The 21,941-nt window shown below is 46.9% G+C and overlaps 1 protein-coding gene across 1 annotated transcript in view; it reads right to left on the reverse strand.

Moving 5' to 3' along the window:
* The window catches only part of KIAA1549 (KIAA1549 ortholog), a 125,971-nt gene extending 105,507 nt beyond the window's left edge, over window positions 1-20,464 (reverse strand). The window contains 3 exon segments of the mRNA XM_027770543.1: window positions 645-746; window positions 2,059-2,160; window positions 20,449-20,464. Coding sequence (XP_027626344.1) covers window positions 645-746; window positions 2,059-2,160; window positions 20,449-20,464 — 220 coding nt within the window.
* Between the last annotated feature and the right edge of the window lie 1,477 nt (window positions 20,465-21,941).

The raw sequence follows: 21,941 nt of genomic DNA on the forward strand, positions 1-21,941 counted from the left end.
ATGCAACCCGCATCTACCAACCTAGAAAGCAAGACTGTCAGCACTTTGAGTAACCAAAACAAACTACTCAATGCACTAAGAACAAAGGCAAAGAAATTCTCTGTTGGCCATCTGTTTCTGAAATAACTTAATTCAAAACACAGTCCCGTAACAACAGGGAAAAGGACACCATCGGCTTCGAGATAATCTTCAGTCTCCGATTACACTCGGGCTGGAATGGCGCACGACGTCCCGTGACTAAGCATGAGGAGACGCTTTCCCTCCAAACCCAGGAGCCAGCTGCGGTTAACTTCCACGCCACTGCACAAGCCTGCAACTGAGCGACCAGCACACACCGCTGCCTCCCTGGGTCGGTTCTGTTCCAACAAACAGTAAACAGCTTGTGCTACCGGCTCAATTCTTAATTCGGCTCTATATTAAACTTCTACTTCATATCAAAGAAGTAGGAAGCTTAAAAGAGACAGGGGTTATGCTGGCTGGAAGCCCAGCACAGACAAAGGCCCAGGTCTAGACAACGCGGGATGTGTTTGCACCACAAACAGTTGGTTGGGTGAACACTAGAACAGTGGCCGGGAGTGTGAGAACGTCAGCAGACAAAGGGGAGCCACTGGGTATTCTGAGCAAAGCCTTTTCATTGAAGTTACCCTGCAGAAACATCAGCCTGGCAGAGTGGAAGGAAGCGTTAAACAGGGCCCTGTCGTAGGCACAGACACAGGGCAGCGGGGCAAGGAGCATGGCCAGGACGGCTGTGCAGGAGAGGGCAGAAGTTCCAAGCAAGAGACCACACCAGGGTGAGACCGAGCAGTTGGTGAGGTGGATGGGGCACGAGAGGAAAAAGGCCAAGGTGACTTGGACTCAGTTTCAGCTGCCCACTAGACAGCTCTAGCTGAGTGTCTAACAGGCCCCTAAAACCCTAACTCCCACCCGCCTGCACCCCCATGTCAATTACTAACACTTACTCTGAGTCGGGTCCTCCTGGTGCTGTCAGCGCTCACAGCCCTTCCTCCCACCACCACTGCTTACTTTGGGTCGGTCCTCTGGCGAGCTGCTCGGAACTGTCCCTTGCCGAGCCTGCCTGGAGGACAGGCTGTCCAGGGTACTGGAGTGCTGAGGCAGAGGAGTTCAGAGGCCAGGCCACAACCTGCTTCTCATTCACTCTGAGTTGGGTTCCTGAACCAAGGGAGCCCAGAGCACCCACGGACATGCCTTTGAGTGGCATCTATTATGCTTCCTGAGTGGCGCTGAAGCCCCAGGTACAAAGAGAGGTGGTACCTCCAGCAGAACAATCACCACCTTGTGCACACAGCGTCACTAGAACTGTGACCTCCACCCCGTGCATCTCAACCTTGGAGCCAGGGCCAAGGAAGTTGTGCTGAGAAATGCTTGACTGAGCAGCCCTCATCAGAGAGGCGGGCTCCTAGCTTCGGCAATCAGTCAGGACTGTGGTCTCTTCTTACGAGCCATGACTCCCTAAACTCCACAGCCCCCTCTGGTCCCCCCCCCATCTGGAGTTTTCTAACAGTCATATCTGATCTCTCCATGTCTGTACATCTCAGGCTCACCTAAAGGAAGAAAGTAAACCACCCTACCATGTCATCCCATTCTTAAAACCCTTAGGTGGTTCCTAAGGGGCTTCAGAAATCCAGAGCCCTCAGATGACATGAGTCCCCATCTCCAGCTGCTGCTTGGCCTGCTGGCATCACCCTTCCCCACACCCAGCTGATGCTCCAGCCGCCCAAGGAGCTCTCTGATTGCCGTGCCTCTGCAAAGGTGATTTCCCTAACTCCTTCATCCCCCAGGCCCCCTTTCTCATCTTCCCTCGGCTCTATATTAAACTTCTACTTCATATCAAAGAAGTAGGAAGCTTAAAAGAGACAGGGGTTATGCTGGCTGGAAGCCCAGCACAGACAAAGGCCCAGGTCTAGACAACGCGGGATGTGTTTGCACCACAAACAGTTGGTTGGGTGAACACTAGAACAGTGGCCGGGAGTGTGAGAACGTCAGCAGACAAAGGGGAGCCACTGGGTATTCTGAGCAAAGCCTTTTCATTGAAGTTACCCTGCAGAAACATCAGCCTGGCAGAGTGGAAGGAAGCGTTAAACAGGGCCCTGTCGTAGGCACAGACACAGGGCAGCGGGGCAAGGAGCATGGCCAGGACGGCTGTGCAGGAGAGGGCAGAAGTTCCAAGCAAGAGACCACACCAGGGTGAGACCGAGCAGTTGGTGAGGTGGATGGGGCACGAGAGGAAAAAGGCCAAGGTGACTTGGACTCAGTTTCAGCTGCCCACTAGACAGCTCTAGCTGAGTGTCTAACAGGCCCCTAAAACCCTAACTCCCACCCGCCTGCACCCCCATGTCAATTACTAACACTTACTCTGAGTCGGGTCCTCCTGGTGCTGTCAGCGCTCACAGCCCTTCCTCCCACCACCACTGCTTACTTTGGGTCGGTCCTCTGGCGAGCTGCTCGGAACTGTCCCTTGCCGAGCCTGCCTGGAGGACAGGCTGTCCAGGGTACTGGAGTGCTGAGGCAGAGGAGTTCAGAGGCCAGGCCACAACCTGCTTCTCATTCACTCTGAGTTGGGTTCCTGAACCAAGGGAGCCCAGAGCACCCACGGACATGCCTTTGAGTGGCATCTATTATGCTTCCTGAGTGGCGCTGAAGCCCCAGGTACAAAGAGAGGTGGTACCTCCAGCAGAACAATCACCACCTTGTGCACACAGCGTCACTAGAACTGTGACCTCCACCCCGTGCATCTCAACCTTGGAGCCAGGGCCAAGGAAGTTGTGCTGAGAAATGCTTGACTGAGCAGCCCTCATCAGAGAGGCGGGCTCCTAGCTTCGGCAATCAGTCAGGACTGTGGTCTCTTCTTACGAGCCATGACTCCCTAAACTCCACAGCCCCCTCTGGTCCCTCCAATCCATCTAGGGTTTTCTTTTCTCTTTTTGAGAGAGATTTTTGCTATAGGGAGCATGAGCTCACTGGAGAGACACAGAGAGAGAAAAAGCAATAAATCACCTCCCAAGGGGAATAGCCATGCCGCAATCCCTTCTCCTCCATTCTCCTCTTGGGATTTTGGGCACGCATGCACATATGGTTTAAGCCACTGGGTCCAGGACTTAAACTAAAGTTGGCTACATAGGAGCCCAGCAACGTGATCATTATGCTGGGATCTTGGACACGCAAACGTGCCCGGCGTGAGTTTAAGCCACCGGATCTGGGATTAGAACCTCAGTTGACTACATGAGAGTCCAATGACATAGCCATTATGCTAACTGCTGGTCCCCCCCCCCACATCTGGAGTTTTCTAACAGGCATATCTGATCTCTCCATGTCTGTACATCTCAGGCTCACCTAAAGGAAGAAAGTAAACCACCCTACCATGTCATCCCATTCTTAAAACCCTTAGGTGGTTCCTAAGGGGCTTCAGAAATCCAGAGCCCTCAGATGACATGAGTCCCCATCTCCAGCTGCTGCTTGGCCTGCTGGCATCACCCTTCCCCACACCCAGCTGATGCTCCAGCCGCCCAAGGAGCTCTCTGATTGCCGTGCCTCTGCAAAGGTGATTTCCCTAACTCCTTCATCCCCCAGGCCCCCTTTCTCATCTTCCCAGAACCCTACCCTGCACTTTTCTCATAAAACTTAAGCTGTATTCTGGGTTTACTCCTCTGCCTCCCCTGCTAGACTGTGAGCTACTTGAAGGGAGCGTTCTATCACTGTCCCCCATGTCCAGCCCAAAGCCTAATGGGCTCTTCATTCTTAAGTCACACAAATACTTAGACCACATATCTGAGTGCAGGACATGCAGCAGGACCCCTGCTCGTGAGCCTTCCAGTCGGGAAGAAGAAACAGTAATTCCACACTGAGAAGACTGCGAAGGGCGTGTGCAAGGTGCTGTGAGGGAGAATGGCGGACAGGGAGGTCGGGAACGGATGAGAACAGAGAGTGGAAAGTTGTCTGTACAGCAGGGATGGCGTGTGCAAAGGCCTGGAGTGGGAAAGATCTTGGCAGAAGAGCCTGGGTGGCCAGCCAGGGGGGTCTGGAAGGCAAAAAGCCAACGCAGGGTGGACGGGCATGGGCTTTTAGCGCTCAAGAAAGCAATCTGGGCCAATGACACAAACTGGGGATTATCTACAGATGATAAATGAGGTTGAATGACACTATCATGCAAGGGACAGGAAAAGAGTTGGACTTCCAAACCCAACAGTGGTACCTTCATTTAAGGACATTCTGCCAGTCAGGAAGGGCCATCTTTAGCAATCACACTGCTGCAGTCTGAATGTGGTTTTCCCACCAAAATTCCTGTGTGGAAACTTAATCCCCAGGTGATGGTACTAACAGGTAGGGCCCTTAGGACTCTGTCCTTGTGAATGAGAATTAACATCCCGACATAAAAGGCCCCGAGAGCTGCCTGGCCCTTTCTGCCATGTGAGCACCCACAAAAGGCACTGTCTCCGAGGAACATGCCCTCGAGGTGGGTGAAAAGGCACTGTCTCCGAGGAACATGCCCTCGCGGTGGGTGCCTTGACCCTGGACTTCACAGCCTCCAGAACTATGAGCAATACCCTCTGTGGTGTATATAGTACCCAGAGTAAGGTATGTGGTGTATATAGTACCCAGAGTAAGGTATGTGGTTCAAGTAGCCCCCAAAGACTAGGACACATACCAAACTGCATGCAATTTACATATACTTACTCCATCCGACTTAGTCAAAAACACAAATCATTCTCATCCTTACTTAATTTTTTTCCATTCACTGGTAATTGTTCCCAAACCCCCTCTTCTGCCTGCCTAGTGATATGAAGAGACTGCTGATTAGCAATTATCCACAGCATTAACTCTCTAAGCACCTACAACTATGACTTGGTTTATTTGAGGGTTCCTCAGGACTCCAATGTAAATACTAATTTGCCAAGAACCTAATCAAATCAAATGTACAGATAAGCCAAACATAATTCTCTAAAACTTGAAGGTAGGACCAGGGCTGGCCAAACTGGGGTGGGTCATGGCATCAAGACCCTGCAGGGGGGTACTGTCTGTGTCCTTCTCACCCATGGAAGAAAGAAAGAAACTTTTTAAAAAGTAAGAATTATTAGATTCCAGCAAGAACACGTTTCTGGTGGTCCTTTGAACTTCTAGTTGCATCTGCAGGAAGTGCCTAATTTCTGGCTGACCCACTTTGAATGGTATTGAAGTGTACCAGGAGTTGGGTGCTGACATCCAGCATCACCCATCACAAAGCTCCTCGAGCTCTCACCCAACGGTTAAGCCGTCCCTGACAAACACTGCTTACACCCGTCATTTCAGGAGGTGTTGTTTTCTATAGGGTGTACGTGCTCGTCAGAGAGAAAATGAGAAAGAGAGTGTGAGAAATCACTCCCCCCACCTCGAGTTGATGGCCATACGTCAATCTCTTCTCCCCTATCCTCCTCTTGGGATTTGGGGCCAACATGTACATGCGCTCAGCATTTTTCTCAAGACACTGGGCCCTGGACTCGAACTGCCAGTGGGATCCAGCCAGCTCAACCACCATGCCACATGTTGACTCCGGGGTTGGATTATTTTAAGCCTGTATATTAATTAAAGACAATTCAACGCCCAATGATATAATTATAGAAAGCATAATCATTATTTGGTATCTGAAACAATAATATAATTGTGTGTGTTTTAAACATTTTATAAGTTGCCTGGCTAGGAATTCAATACGAAGAGGCTTGTTTCTGAACTATTCTTTAAAAAGATTACAGATAAATCGCAGACTCTGAGAACATGTTAGAGTAAAGCCCTCTTTCTCTCTCTGAAGTTCCAAGTTCCAAAAACGTAGTGAAATACAAACTAGAGTAGATCTTGGAAATTATGACGGTATGAAGAAAGTAAAAAAGAGGAAATAGAAATGTCAATGTAGTTCTAAAGCAGTACATTTATTTCAGTCCCTCTCCAAAGAACTGATTACTGAAATACTAAAGTAACCTCAGGACACAATGGTTCAACAGCTTCAATTTCCCCTTCTTCCAAAGCCTTGCAACTAGTTTCTAGAAAACAGCAAAAAACAAGCTGAAAACATTTCTTCCCTATCCCACGCTCTGAGAAGTGTTAATAAACAGTATTATACCTGTGTAAACAGAAGCAAGAAGCCCCATTCCCTTCTAAAACAGAGCCCACGTAATGCGTCCCACATAATGACCCTGCGAAATCCTCTGCTAGTCGTAGCCAAATCCCAGGCACCTACCCTTCCCCGGGGTTATGGCACCTCCAGTGCTAAGGTAATCAGTGCCCAGCTGAACTGCCCAGCCTGGTGCAAGGAGAAGGTGTTGAGGGGAAGGAGGAGACCCGCCAGCAAGGCTTCAGGAATCCCTATGACGAGAGAGCCTGAAGCCCAGAAATATAAATCAGGAAACGTTGAAAATGTTGCAGTCAATGCCACTGAGTTGTACACTTAACAATGATTCAAATCGTAATAAGCTTTATGTTACATTTTATCATGTTAAAAAAAAAATGCCATGGCCAGCCCGTGGCATGGTGGTTAAACAGACTAGAGACTGGAACCCATATGGCTGACTTCATGGTTCAAGTCACAGACCCCGCAGCTTGGTGCATCTGTGTGTGTGCCCGAAACCTTAAGAGGAGAATGAAGGGGAAGGAAATGCAGCATGGCCGTTCTCCTGGGTGGAAGCGATTTCTCACTTTCCCTCTCTCTTGTCTCTCTCCAGCAAGTACACATGTCCTACAGTGAAAACTTAAAAAAAAAAAAAAAAAAAAGGAGGGCAAAATACAAATAGTTCATGGCAATGCCTTTTATGAAAACAAAACAAAACTATTCATGGATTTCAAAATGTTTTGCACCAAAATAAATCTGTACTTTAATTTCATGTTTCCATGAACTTTTTGACGTTCCATGGGTTCAAATACTGAAACTCCTAGGTGCAAATTACACATCCTTATTCCAACTGAATTTGAGTAAGCAATTGATTGCATTTCTTTTTTTAAAAATTAATTTATTTAATTCCATTTGTTCTTATTATTTTATTTTGACCAGAGAGAGAGAGAGAGAGAAAAAAAAAGGGAAAGTGAGAAAGCAAGCCACCAGGTTTGGGACTTGAACTGCAGTCAGCCACGTGGGAATCTAGCACCTTTTACCACCATGCCATCTGCCAGCCCCAGTGATTGCATTTCTAACGTTGACTTTCCTTTTCACCAGTGCAATTTTTCCTGAAGAGGGGTCTTATTCTCAGAATCATCTGAGGACATTGAAAACTATGAGTTTTCAGGCCTCCTGCCAGACTCTCTGAGGGGCAGGGCCCAGGAATGCACATTTTGCACATGCCCCAGGTGCCTTTGCATCAGCCACAACTAAAATAACCCAACCCTGACTTTCCAGCCAGTGCCCAGCCCTCTCGAAAGGAAGGTTTTAATCATCCCCGTTAACGCCCAATCCTTGCATGCTGACAGCTGCTGTCCAGGGACCGGCTGAGCTGGGCTGGAGCATCTGCAGCATTCAGCCCTCAGCTTTTCAAGCCAAGACCCTCTTGGCAGTGAGCGCCCTTGGCCCACTAACTACTTGGCAGTTCCACACCACGTTGGGGCCACAGAGGTGATTACTTGCTTTTGAGATTGATGAGACTTTTTGGCTTTCTGCATCTGTATTTCATCTGTCAATTCTATGAATTCAAAGCATGAAGGCAGATGATGTATGTGGTAATATCCTTGATTCGATAATCATACGCTGCACGTGTGCTTTGAAAACCATAAAACACCCCACAAAGAGATACAGCTAAATGTAAAAAAGAAACTGTACATTATAAAATCAAGCATGAGGTCACTCATGCCTTTTTTTTTTAAAGAATTATTTTATTTTAACTTTATTTATTTATTATTATTATTTTCCAGTTTGATCAGAGAGACACACACAGAGAGACAGAGAGAGAGAGGAAGTGAGAAAGCAAGCCACCAGGTCTGAGACTTGAACCATGGTTGGCCATGTGGGAGTCCAGCCCCTTTAACCACCATGCCACTTGCCGGCCCACTCATGTCTTTTTGCCCAAAGACTGTAACTGACTTTCGGCCCCCTCCACTTTAAAACCCGACTCTGGGCCAACAGGTGGCGTGGAGTAAGACACTGGAATCCACAAAGCCAGCCAAGCAGGATCCCGTACCCAGCGGCTTAGAATCACACCAGGCGCCTGTGTGTATGTTCCCAAAATCCTGAGAGGAGACTAGAGGAGTAGAGGACTGTGGTATCTGGGGGGAGGGGGAGAGAGGGTTGTTTCTCATGTTCTCTTTCTCTCTGATGAGCACATGTACCCTATAGCAAAAAAGGCAAAAAATAAATTAATAAATTGATTAAATAATTAATGCCAAGTTCCTAATGTGTTTTCCCTAATATATTAAGATCATTCTTTAACAGGATCAGCAAATTACGTCACTGGACTCCTATGTAGTCAACCACAGTTCGAGTCCCAGACCCAGCAGCTTAAAACTCACGCCAGGCGCATGTGCGTGTGTGCCTTAAATCCCAGGAGGAGATAGAAAAGAAAGGATTGTGGTGTGGCCATTTCCCCCAGGAGGTGATTTCTCTCTTTCTGTCTCTCTGTCTCTCTCTATCTCTCCAGCAAGCATAAACACTCTCTAGTTTAATAAAAAAAAAAAAAAACTCTCTCAAAAAAAAGATCATGTTGGGATCAGCAGTTAGCATAATGGCTATGTCACTGAACTCCCATGTAGTCGACCTCAGTTCAAGTCCCGGACCCAGTGGCTTAAACTCACACCGTGCGTGTGTGCATGCGTGCCCAAGATCCTGAGAGGAGAATGGAGGAGAAGGGATTGCCGCATGGCCATCCCCCCAGGAGGGGATTTCTCACTTTCTATCTCTCTGTCTCTCTGTCTTTCTGGTGAGCGCACGCACCCTCTAGCAAAAAACCTCTCCACACACACACACACACACACACAAAGATCATCTTTTAAAAAGTGGTCTCATTTTATTTTTTAAAATTTGTTTTATTTTATATTTTTGCCATGCGGCACATGCCCTCACCAGAGAGACAGAGACAGAGAGAAAGTGATAAATTACCAAAGGAGATGGCCACACTACAATCCTTCCTCCCCTAGTCCTTTTGGGATTTGGGGCATGCATATGCACACGCCCAGAAGGAGTTTCAAGTCACCTGATCCAGGACTCAAGTCACGGAGCTGGCAATGTGAAATCCAGTGCCTTCACCTCCACACCACCTGCTGGCCCAAGTGGTCTCACTTTTTAAGTAAGATTATAAAGAGTTGATGATTTTTTAATATGTTATGTGGCGATTGTGAAATACATCCACAGTCTAGGTCAAAAACAAGGTTGGCCAATAACATGTTTAAGCTGATTTTCCCTCTCTGAGATTACTACTGCATAGTTGGAAAAGTCATGACGCATTTTTGCACGGAAAATGTCATGTCTTTTCCAACGACCCAATAATCCCCCTCTCCGCTACTTTCCCCTCCTCCCACCCAATGTCCCTCTACCTGCTCCCCCGTCCCTGCACTCTTGCCTGCCCCTCATCCTCTCCTTTCCTTCTTTAACTGGTTTAACATACCACAAGTGAATAAAAACAAGAATTTTAAAATAAATAAAATATAAACAAATAATAAACCATCAGCTCTCATCCACAGGTCCCACATCCACAGATTCAATCGACCACAAATAGAAAATGTGACATTGTTGCTGTGGGGCACGTGGTCAGGCCTACAATGGTTGTGTCTGTACTGAATATGGCTGACGCTTCTCCCTGCCATGACGCCACACAACACAGGACAGCACCCATCTGCATAGCAGGGGCATCGTATTGGGTATTACCAGTAACCTGGAGATGATTTAAGTGTCCAGGTTACCTGCAAATACTATGCTGTCTTATATAAGGGACCTGTGTGTCTGCGAGTTTGGTATCTGTAGGGTGCTGGAACCAATGCCCCACGGATACCCACAGACCACAGTAATGTATTCATTGTTTCGAATGCTGAGTGAGGCTTTTCATTCTCTTCTTTTAACCACCGCTTATAATGTGTTCTTTAAAAAATGGCTTTCTGCTGGTATATAAGCCTCAGTTGATTTCTCCAGAGGAATCACTGGCCTTTACAAAAAAAAGACTCTTGATTACTGACGCTATTTAAATAAGAAACACAGGGCATTTCAGCGAGAATGTTAAACCCTCTACTGTCATGATACAATTACTCTTTCTTTTGCTTGGCTATACAACAGGAAGAAAAGTCTCCCAGCGACCAAAGAGATTCTGAAACAGAACTTTGATTAAAAATACATACGTAAATAGAGACCAGCAGATGACATAATGGTTACGTTGCTAGACTCCTACATAGTCACAACTGCGGTTCGAGTCCTCACAGAGCAGCTTACACCTCACACCGGGCGCATGTCTGTGCATGCCCAAAGTCCCGAGAGGAGAATGGAGGAGAAGGGATTGCAAGAAGGCTGTCCCTCCTGGGGGGTGATTTCTCACTGTCTCTCTCTGTCTCTCTCTGCCTCTCTGGCATGTGCACATGCCCTAGAGCTCTCTCTCAAAAATAAATACATAAATACAAAAATGCCATGCCTACCAGCAGTCCTATATGGAGGAGTCTAGACTCTATTCCATTACCACTAGGTTCTAGAGGTGCCCAGTTCATTGGAATCCCTGACCCACTCACTGTCCCCAACAACAAATGCTCCCAGGCATGTCCAAATGCCCGGAGGTAGGTGACGCCACCGCACTGAGAGCCACCAGAGCGCACTGCATCTCTGCGGGGGTGGCCTGAGAGGAGAGGCGGATTGATGGGGACAGGCAAAGAGTCCCATGTCACTGCTGGCACCCCCACTGCCCACTGGTGCAGGAAAGTCAGAGTGTGTTCTGCCGGATTTTATTTCTCGACATGGTCACATCCTTCCACAACCATCTCACTGTTTTCAGCTCTGACTCACTGCTCATCCTGTTGAATTTCTTGTGTAATTTGCGGCCTCCTGTGTCAAGCAATTTCCCAAGATGAAAGAGTCCGTGAACGTCCATAGAAAACAACACAAGTCAACATATTAACCACCACAGTCATGGAAGTTTATTGACTGTCTACTGTAGGCCAAGTTCTGCACTAAGCACCTTTCAGGCACCCTGTCATTTAATTTCCCCAGCAATCCAATTTACAAACGAGAAAACTGAAGCTAGAGAGGCTAAGGACCCCCAAAGACCACAGGTCACTGAGATGGGGCACGGGGACCGGCACACACCTGACCCCACCAGCCACACAGTCCAGGTAGCAGTTTCCAAACTGACTGGGTCACGCACCTCATTAAAATTAATGAAAAAAATCCCCAAGCACACCTCCAGGTGTATAGGAGGGGTCTTCAAAAAGTTCATGGGGAATACATATTATAAAGATATTATGCATGGTTTTCAAAAAAATTTTGCACCCAAAAAACTGTAAGTCCATTTTTCCATGAACTTTTGGAAGTCCCTCAGACTTTAAAAACTACACACATAGCCTACTATTTCCGTATCGCAAATTTTATGAACCACACACAAAACAAAATTTTAAAAGAATAAAGAAAACACACAACAAATAACCTTATAATTAGTAACATAACTGCAAACATTCAAAGGCAAAAGTCGAACTCATCTGGGGTTCCCTGAGAATAATGCAAATACTAACAAGCATCTGGAGAAATTTCCATGTTCAGAAGCCAACTTCCTTTTTTTTCTTTTAAGAATTATTTATTTATTTACTATTTCACATGAGTTTTGCCAGAGAGAGAGAGGGAGAGTGAGAAAGCAAGCCACCAGGTTCAGGACTTGAGCCTCAGTCAGCCATGTGGGAATTCCAGCACCTTAACCACCATGCCACCTGCTGGCCCCAGGGGCTAACTTCCTATCATATTTGATTAGATACTCTTATGGGAGGAATTATGTTCCCCCAAAAAATAGATTAACATCCAGTATATCAGAACGTGACCTTACTCCAAATAAGGCCTCAATAGAGACAATTTCATTAAAGTGAGGTTACTGTGGTGCGTCCAAACGTAAAATGACTGGTAACTTCATCTAAAGGGGAAATTTGGACATAGACCTGCTTGGAGAGAAGACGGTGAGAAGATACAAAGGAAGAAAACAGAATGGTGCAGCCACAAGCCAAGGGCTGCCAGAAAATGCCAGGAGCTGGGAGACATGAAAAAGGATTCTTCCCAGAGCCGTCAGAAGGAATGTAACCCTGCCGGCATCTCCATTAACTTGAGACTCTGGCCTCCAAAACCACAAAAGAATAAACTTGTGTTGTTTGAAGTTACTCATTGTGGTACTTTGTTACACAGTGCTAGCAAACTGATACAGATACTGTTTTTACAGTGCAAATAGGCTCAGAGAAGGAGTAAAAACTCTGCCATTTCTTATCACTTGTGTCTGCACAGTTAAAAATCATCTTCAATCCAGGGACCAGCAGATGGCGTAATGGCTACATCACTGGATTCCCATGTAGTCGACTGTGGTTCGAGACCCGGACCTGGTAGCTTAAACTCACCCTGGGCGCATGTGCATGCATGCCCAAGATCCCAAGAAGAGAATGGAAAAGAAGAGATTGTGGCATGGCCATCTCCCCTGGGGGGGTTTATCATTTCTTGTCTTCTATCTCTCTGTCTCTTTTTGCCTTTCTGGCGAGCACACATGCCCTATAGAAAAAACCTCTCCCCCCAGCCTTCCTCCACTCTCCCAAAATAAAAAACCGTCTTCAATTCATAAGTCTCTGCTCTCTCTCAAAAAAATTTAATTAATTAATTAAACCATTTGTTTTCTAATGGAAATTTGTTTATATAAAACTTCAAATTATATAATTTTTAAAATAATTTATTTAACTTTATTTATTTATTTATTTATTTTTATTTGGCCAGAGAGGGACAGAGTGAGAGAGAAAGAGAGGGAAACAGAAAAAGCAAGCCACCAGGTCTGGGACTTGAACTGTAGTCAACCATGTGGGAGTCCAGTGCCCTTAACCACCACACTACCAGCTGGCCCCCAAATTATATAATTTTTAAAAATTAATTTTTCTTTATTCACATGTATGTGTGCACCCATGCACGTGCGCACGTGTGTAAGAGTGAGCGAGAGAAAGAAAAAGAGAGAGAGAGAGAGATGAGCAGCTTCCACAGTCTGGCAGTTGCACAATTCCCTTCCTCCAGTCCTTAAGCCCATAGGATTTGGGGCACTTGTACCCACACGTTTCAGGCTAACCAAGGCCTGAGAGTCAAACCACGTTGCCATGTGGGATCTAGGTTTTGGTTTGGTTTGTTTTTTCCCATAGACCACATGCACTCTGGAGAGAGACAGAGAGAGGAAAAGTGAGAAAGAACTCCCTGGGGGGAATGATCATGTCACAGTCCCTTCTCCTCCACCCTCCTCTTAGGATTTTAGGCACACATGCACACACACACACACACACACACACACACACACACACGCACGGCATCTTTTCCAAGGCACTTGGTCTGGGACTCAAACCATGGAGTCAGCCATGAAGGATCCAGCCAGCTTAACTTCCAAGCTCTCTGCCGGCCTGAGATCCAGGTTCTCTTAAGCAGCACATCATCACTGAACCATGAGGTCAGCCCTAATTACGTGATTTGAAAATCCACCCAGCAAACCACTGATCATCTCCATCCACCCCAAGTTACTGAAAGACAACAAACAGGTAGCAAACCCACTGTCGCCCTCCATGCCATGGGATTCCTGTTTGTCCTCCAGGCACTTTATTCTCCATGTGACATGAGACCCTCTGTCCTAGAGAGCAGGAGAGATGTCAGGGTCAACCATGTATTAGATATGAGTAAAACTTAACTCCTGAAAAGCAAACAGAAGTCCTACAGTCTCTTCCGTCTGTGAAGACCAAAAGCCTGTTCTATCAGCACACAGCTAAGAGTACAGAGGCAGGATGCTACCTCCATCCTGTCGGACTCCACTAACATCTTAACCTGCACCAAGAGGCCAACTCTGAGTCCATAAAGGTCAAATCACCAGGCTCTTCAACTCAGTATTTACCTACCAACGTTCTACCCAGAACCAAGCAGACTGCTCAGGGCCACAGACACACAAAAGGAGTGCTTTTACATTCCTGGGGTGGCAAGACCAGTAAGTGTGATTGCAAAAGCAGCAGACTTTCCAGGCAGAATGAACACCACCACTGAGCAAAGCCCCGGGGTGCATGCAGAAGTTAGGTCCTTACTGAAGGATGACTACAGGGAGTATCGTGGTCTGCTACTGCAGGGCTTACGGAAATACCTGCGAAGGGTGAACCGAAGAGAACAAAGCTTCATTGACACATGATTCTGGTGGCTGGAACCTGACCCACAGAGGCCGAGAGGATGACAGGAATGCACAGAGAGGGACAGCTGCAGCTCTGTCTTTTATAACAATGTCACCAAGACTAACTCCTTCTCATGAGAGCTAGGATTCATGGGGTCTCATGAGACATCATTCATCTGTTCATAAGAATGTGGCCTTCCTGATCTAACCACCACCCACTAGGCCTCACCCAGATGCATGACCCCAACAGTGCTTGCTGGGACATGACCCGGACCCTGCCCACTGGGCCTCACCTCCCAAACTCCATCACGCTGGGACCAAATTAAAAAACGTGACCCTCCAGGGGACAAACCATCACACAAACTGTAACATGGAGCAAACACATGTGTCTAGGACCCGGGGACCCATTACTCTAAAGCAGCGAAGGAGAGGGGGGCAGGTGACATGATGGTTAAGGGCACTGGACTTCCACATGGCCAACCACGGTTCATGTCCTAGACCTGGTGGCTGGCTTGCTTTCTCTCTCTCTCTGACTCTTTCTGGTCAAATTAAAATAAATAAATAAAGTTAAATAAAAAATAATTCTTTAAAAAAAAATAAAATAAAGCAGTAAAGGGGAAGCCCTGGGGAGTGGTGGGGCTTTGAGTGAACTGGAAGTATATATATATGGCCTCGAGCATCCTAATTCAAATTACCTTCAGAATTATTTTAGAAGTGCCAATACACATACGACAGATTACAAGGACGCCCTATGAAAGCGATGTATCAATAAAGAATCGTGTTCTCTCTGTGTGTCACTCTGGCAGCCACACAGGCCCCCTGGTCATTAAAAAGGGGGGGGGAGGCAAGACCACTCTAATCATATCCTAACCTTACTAATCTTCAAGAAAAGAAAATAGGCCTTAATTTTGAGCCTCTATGAGCCTTAATTTGTGTGATGAGCCGAATTCCTGAAAAGCTGCTTGGAAACCACCTCTGGCATCTGAATTATATTTAAATGCCTCAGGGGACGCTTGTCATTTAAAGACTACTTGGTACAAGAATAATCACTTCCAAATTTACCTTCCACAGTAATGGTAACCCTCACACAAAGCTAGAGTGCTTAAAATGGGACGTGGAACCACGTGGTTCCCGGCACTGTGGGAAGCAAAGGCAGTCAGCCCCAGAGGCTGATCCAGGGTCTCTGCCAGGGCTTGGGGAGTCCCTTCCTCACCGCAGCCAAGGGACTCCAGTCTCCTGGCCAGAAGCCACACACGCTCATCACTCTCTAGACTCTGCCGACACATCTGCCCTCAGAGAGGGCCCAGCCGCCCCACCCTCAGCTCACCCTTCTCCACCACACTCACCTCCCTCTCCATCTCCACTTCATTGCCAAGGTCAGGTGCGCCTCTCGCACCCCCACCTACACACTGTCCCTTCTGAGACACCTGGCTCCCGAGCAAGGCATCGCTGCGTGCGGGGCTCAGGAGGCTCCCCACCACTTCCCTCCGCCACATCTTGGTCTCTCTCACCTTCAAACAGCGGACGTCTCCTCTACCTGGAACATCTCCTCTGTCCTGCGGGCCCTGCTTCCCTTCCTCCCTCCCTTCCCTTTCTGGGCATTTCCTTGAATGCTCAGTTGACACCCGTGCCTTGCATTTTCTCAGACCGGACTGTACACATGAGCCTGGCCCTAGAGACGGGCCTGTTTCTGCGGTTCTGCGAGTTACTCCCAGGTGAACTGCTGCGCTGGCAGAGGCTAAAAGCCCACCTGTGAGGGGAAAACACCTGTTTTCCCCAGAAAACCAGTGATTTTAAAGGAGCACAGATTTTTAAAAAGCACCCAAAACTTAACAAGGCATTCTTCGAGCATCATTCTGAGACAATCTGGGCTCACAATAAGCAAATTACATGAGAAAAATACATAATATAGGCATCCGTATAACAACCAGGAATTTAAAAGTACTTTATGGAACCAGCCAGTGGCACCGCAACAGCACAACACTCTGTGATGTTGTACTCACATGGGAAGGTCCCGGGTTCACATCCCAAGACCTCCCTGTATGTGTCAGGCAAGCAGACCCACGATCCTGGCTGACCGAGGCAGGGGACGGATCTCAGCTCGGGGACTCTGCTGGAGGTGCCCCTCTTTCTCTGAAGTTATAATTTTTTTTAAAGTATTCATTAATAGATGTTAAAGTGTTACCTTTATAAATATTACAACACACACACGAGAAAAGTATCATGGAATGTAACTGCTTTGTTCAAACAGTCTGGCCCCAGCACGGAACTAACATGTACTGAAAGTACAGCTTGTGAGTCAGATGAACTAGGCTGGAATATTCCTCTAATGCTGGGTTAATCAAGCCTGTCCTCAGGGAGTCCTTCTACAAAAACAAACAAACAAACAAAAAAAACCAAACCTGCTTCCAGAGCCACTGTTTGGATTAAATGGGGTAAAGCATGAAAAGACCAGGCTTGGCGGCATGTCAGAACCCCCCCGGAGCTCCTGGGCACCTGCGACCCACCCAGAGATTCGGACTTGATCTGCCTGGACAGAGTCTGGAATCCCGAACTTCCCCAGTAATTCTATTGCCTACAAGGTCAAGAGCTGCTGGACTACCACATGGCAAGCTTCCAGAAGTCAGCTCTTAGTGCAGTTAGCAATATTCTGACCCAGAAAAACGAGAATTCAGGGTTCTGGGTCTACACAACATTAGACGCATTCAAGAAATCAGGCAAAGACAAAGGAGAACTTTAATAATCAGGAACTCTTAAGGAAATAGGTTCAAGGGCTCATAAAAACAAACATCCTTTCCCGTTCCTGGTCTTCTCGGCTAGGAAAAATCAGGACAAATGTTGTTCCCAGGAATAACTGAGGACTCTAAACATCCAGCGTTGACCATAAAGGTCACTCAAGCAGGAGGAGCTGTAAACTGTTGATGCGAATCCCTGGGGCTGAAGCTCTAACCAGCTGCTGTAGAATCGCCTAATGGGCCCTCGTTAGCAAAATATTTATACACTAGACTAAAAATTTCACACATTGAGTTTGCACTTGGCATTAGAGACACCAGCAACTGCCCTTATCACTTCTGTTACACTGTGGTCACCTCCAGAAGATTCTCAGACCCTGAAGAGTTCTAGGTTACAGAAGACCTTCAAAATAAGAGTCCCCCAGGTGAGCAGAAAACTCGGAAAGTAACATTCAGGAAGGGAAAAGGGAGGAAGGCCTGGCAAGGAGAGGCCCTGAGGACAACAGACAGCAAACACATCTGTACTGAATATTTAGCTGGAGACCAAGACGCAAGGTGACATGACTGAATAGAACTCCTCCAGAAGGACAACGGGTCAGCAACCCTTCAACCTTCTTCAGAGTTCTGTTCACAGTCACTCTTGTTTTGAAAGTAGCTTCGTCTCTACTTTTCTTTAAAATATATTGGGTCATTGGAAAAGTTATGACACATTTTTGCATAGAAAAACATTTTTAAAAAAGTCACAACTTTTCTGATGACCCAATAATTATACCAAAGAGACATCATCAAAAATAAGGAATTCAGGGACCAGCAGTTAGGGTAATGGCTATGTCTCTGGATTCCCATGTAGTTGACCACAGTTCGAGTTCTGGACCCAGTGGCTCAGACTCACGCTGGGCACGTGTGTATGCGTGCCCAAGATTCTGAGAGGAGAATGGAGGAGGAGGGATTGCAGCATGGCCCAAGGAGTGATTTCTCGCTTTCTGTCTCTCTGTCTCTCTCTGTCTTTCTGGTGAGTGCACACGCCCTACAGCAAAAACTTCTCAACAAAAAGAAAAAAAAAGGAATTCAGGGCCAGCAGATGGCTTGATGGTTAAGGTACTAGACACTCCCACATGGTCGGTCGACCATGGTTCGAATGCTGGACCTGGTGGCTTTCTTTCTTGCTTTCCCTCTCTCTCTGTGTCAAATTAAAGTAAATGAATGAATAAATAAAATTAAATAAATAATTCTTTTAAAAATATAAAAATAGGGAATTCACAGGCTAGCAGATGGCATAATGGTTACATCGCTAGACTCCCACAGAGCCAACTGGGGTTCGAGCCCTGGACACAGCTGCTTGAAACACACTGGGCACATGCGCCTGTGTGCCCAAAACCCTGAGAGGAGAATGGAAGAGAAGGGACTGCCGCACGGCCACTCCCCCCACCCCAGAGGGTGTTTTCTCACTTTCTGTCTCTCTGTCTCCCCAGAGAGTGTATGTACCCTATAGCAAAAACCTCTCTTGAAATAAATAAATAAATAAATAAATAAGGAATACTAAAGAACAGATGAAAACAAACAATGGTCATCCCTCCTACATGAAATACTGTTCCCTCTCAAAAAAAATTACAAAAAATAAACTGAAAACAAAAATATGAAAGAAAACACGAGTGAAATACGAGGACAGCCACCTCGCGAAAGAGCGTACACTACAGGAAACGTGCTAAACTCAAAGGGAAAGTTACGTGACCCACATTCCAAAGGAAAGATGCCACAGGAATTTAATTAGAAATTTTTAAGAAATAAAATGTTAAGGCCCTTTCCTGTAACATCTATAAACTTTCTCGTTTATCTTCCATACCATACAAATATATAATAAAGTAAAACAAGGATTCAAAGACTGTGATTCTAAGACTTTTTAAACATTTTTTGAAGTGTATTTCTTTCCTCCATGAGTACTCGTGAGCACAAGAGCATGGCCCCTGACACGGTCCTGATGCCGTGATCCACCTCCATCCTCAGTCGGTCCCAGATCATGGGCAAGGATGCACCGGCACACGTAGGGAGGGCTCCCGACTCGAACCAGAAATCTTCTGGAATTGCCTTGCAAAGGGTTGTGTTTTACCGCTGCACCAATGTCCAGCCCCTTCCCTTTTTTTCACATTTCTTTTTTGTAATATAATAACTGTGTGGTATTTTTTTTTAATTTTTTATTTTGGGTTTGCTGTTTCTTTTTATAACTTTTTTTTCTATATTTTAAGATATCTGAAATCACTGTGCACTTACAGTCAATGGTATGTCAGTTTAACTGTCAGTATTCTGGTATTTTTTTTTTTTTGAGAGGTTTTTTTTTTCGCTATAGGGCGCGTGCGCTCGCCAGACAGACAGAGAGAGACAGAGAGACAGCGAGAAATCACCCCCCAGGAGGGATGGCCACGCCGCAATCCCTTCTCCTCCATTCCCCTCTCAGAATCTTGGGCACACACGCACACGCACCCGGCGTGAGTTTTAAGCCACCGGGTCCAGGATGCGAACCGTGGTCGACTACATGGGAGTCCAGCGACATGGCCATTACGCTAACTGCTGGTTCCCTGTATTCTGGTTTTTTTTTTTTTAAGTATACTTCTTCTATAAGCAAAAGAAGCAGATACAAACAGACAGAGACTGACAGAGAGACAGCCACCCTCAATAGGGTCTTTGTGCCCAGTCACAGCCATCCCCACACTCAGCCACCTGGACCGTGCTACAACTGTGCCTATGTGTTCAGGGCGGTGTCAACAAAAATCCAGAGCCTTTCCCTGTGGGTCAGCCTCGCAGAGCATCACTGGCCACTACACGTGGCTGGCCCCATGCCACTGTTTTTTCCTTGTGACTTTTCTTTTTCAGAGGTTCATAAGCAGTGCGTCACACTATCTGTGGCATCGTATCGATGAAACACTCTTCCCGTAGCCAGCAGTGGTATCTATGCACAATACGCTAACAAGAGGCTAACAGTCCAGTCAGGGAGATGGGAGGTATGCATAAGAAGTCGGCTATATAAAAATAATAGTAATCCTTAGCTCCTAGCAAGAGCAAATAAATGCAATAGTCGGAAAGTGCAGAAGAGGTGAAGCAGAGTGTGTTCACACAGTTTCATTCAACTGGTCAAAATAAGGGCTGCACTTTGCTCTGAAGATGGCCAGAATTCAGGAAACTAGGAAACCTGGGCAGGTGCTCCCCTCCGGGAAGAAGAGGAAAAGAAGGATGCTAAAGGAAGAACACAGAGCGCCCATGGGGCCTCGCCAAGGTGCAGAGTGGGGAGTTCCAGGTGCTCCCACCTGGCACAAAGGGAGGCGGGAAGGCTGAGTGGCTGAGGGTTGCATGACAGGGGACCTGAACTGCCGAACTAAGCAGCATGGGCCATGCTGAATAAGCTGGTGTGGCTTCCTCACCATCTGCCCCAGTCATGGCGCAGGCCCCACTCCAGCCAGAACTAGGGGAGACTGGAGTGTGAGACTGGTGTGGGCAGCTCAGGCCTCAGTGGTGCCAAGAAGAAAAGGGCATCTGGAGGGAGACCAGAGACTGAAGGATGCAGACAGGAAAGTCACAGAACAGTTGAGCCATGCTGCCCGAGAGGCCAATGGAGCCCCAGAGAGCAACAGGACTCAGGGGAGGTCACACACACACACACACACACACACACACACACACAAGGCCCAGCCCTCCTCTACAGGGGCCTCAATGACGCCACCATCCTTCCTTCGAACACTGACTCACCTCTCACTATGCCCCAGGACAGCACTGGCTTACTCAGGTTGACTCGGGGATCACAACACAGTGAGAGCCTGTCTTTAAAAAAAAAAAAGAAAAGAAAAGAAAGAAAATAGAGGCCCAACAGGGGCACAGCAGTAAAATGTGACACTCTGTAAGGTGACCCCATATCAGAAGGTTCCTGCTCAAGTCTGAAAACCTCCCTGAGTATGCCTGGCACATGCTTGCCCATGATCTGGGGCTGGCTAAAGGCTGGGGGGTGGATCACAGTACAGTGACCCTGCAGGGGGTATTGTCTCTCTCTCTCTCTCTCTCTCTCTCTACTGGAAGAGATAAATAAAATTAAACACATACACATACATGACCTGAAAGAATGCTCTTAACGTAACAGTAATAATACAGCCAGCTGCAGTGGCACAGTGGGGGGCTCAGCATTAAGTAACGCTGGACACGCATGTGAGGGTCTCAGGTGCAGGTCCAGAGGTCTCCCAGTGCATGCTGGATATGGACATGTGCCCATGGGCTGCTGGGCTGCCTGGGGCTGAGGGGGCCAGTGGCAGCATGCGGACTCTGTTGAAGGTGCTGGCTTCTCTCTCTTTTTCTCTCTCTTGCACGCACAGAAGAAATGAATGGATGAACATAATAATAATCTCAAAGTAAATGAACCTTTTCATAAATATTTTAAAGAATATGGAAAACAACTGATTTTCAACAAAGGTGCCAAGAACATAGAGTGGGGAAAAGAACAGCCTTTCCAAAAAATGATGCAGAGAAAATTGGTATGTCATACAGAAGAAAAAACTGAGCCCCCATCTGTCACCAGTTACAGAAGTCATCTCAAAATGGACCAATGACTTAAATGGAAAATCCAAAATTACAAAACAACTATTAGGTATCAGAGAAGTCATGGTATATTCTTCTATGTGCCAGGCACGGGGCTAGGTGGTGGGGACACAAAGTGAATAAGGCAAAATCTCTGCCTTCAGGAAGCTTCCGATCTAGTTAGGAACAATTATGACACATTGGTCAGTGCTATAAAAGGGATGCATACAGACAAAAGGCATCTAATCAATTCTGGGATTTCTGGAAGGCTTCATAGAGGAGGTGATGCCTGGGCTGAGATTTTTGAGTGAAGAGTAGAATCAGGCAAATGAACAGGAAAAGGGGCATTCCT

This window comes from Tupaia chinensis, unplaced genomic scaffold (assembly GCF_000334495.1).
Source record: "Tupaia chinensis unplaced genomic scaffold, TupChi_1.0 Scaffold000140_1, whole genome shotgun sequence".
In the NCBI taxonomy this organism is placed as follows: Eukaryota; Metazoa; Chordata; class Mammalia; order Scandentia; family Tupaiidae; genus Tupaia; species Tupaia belangeri.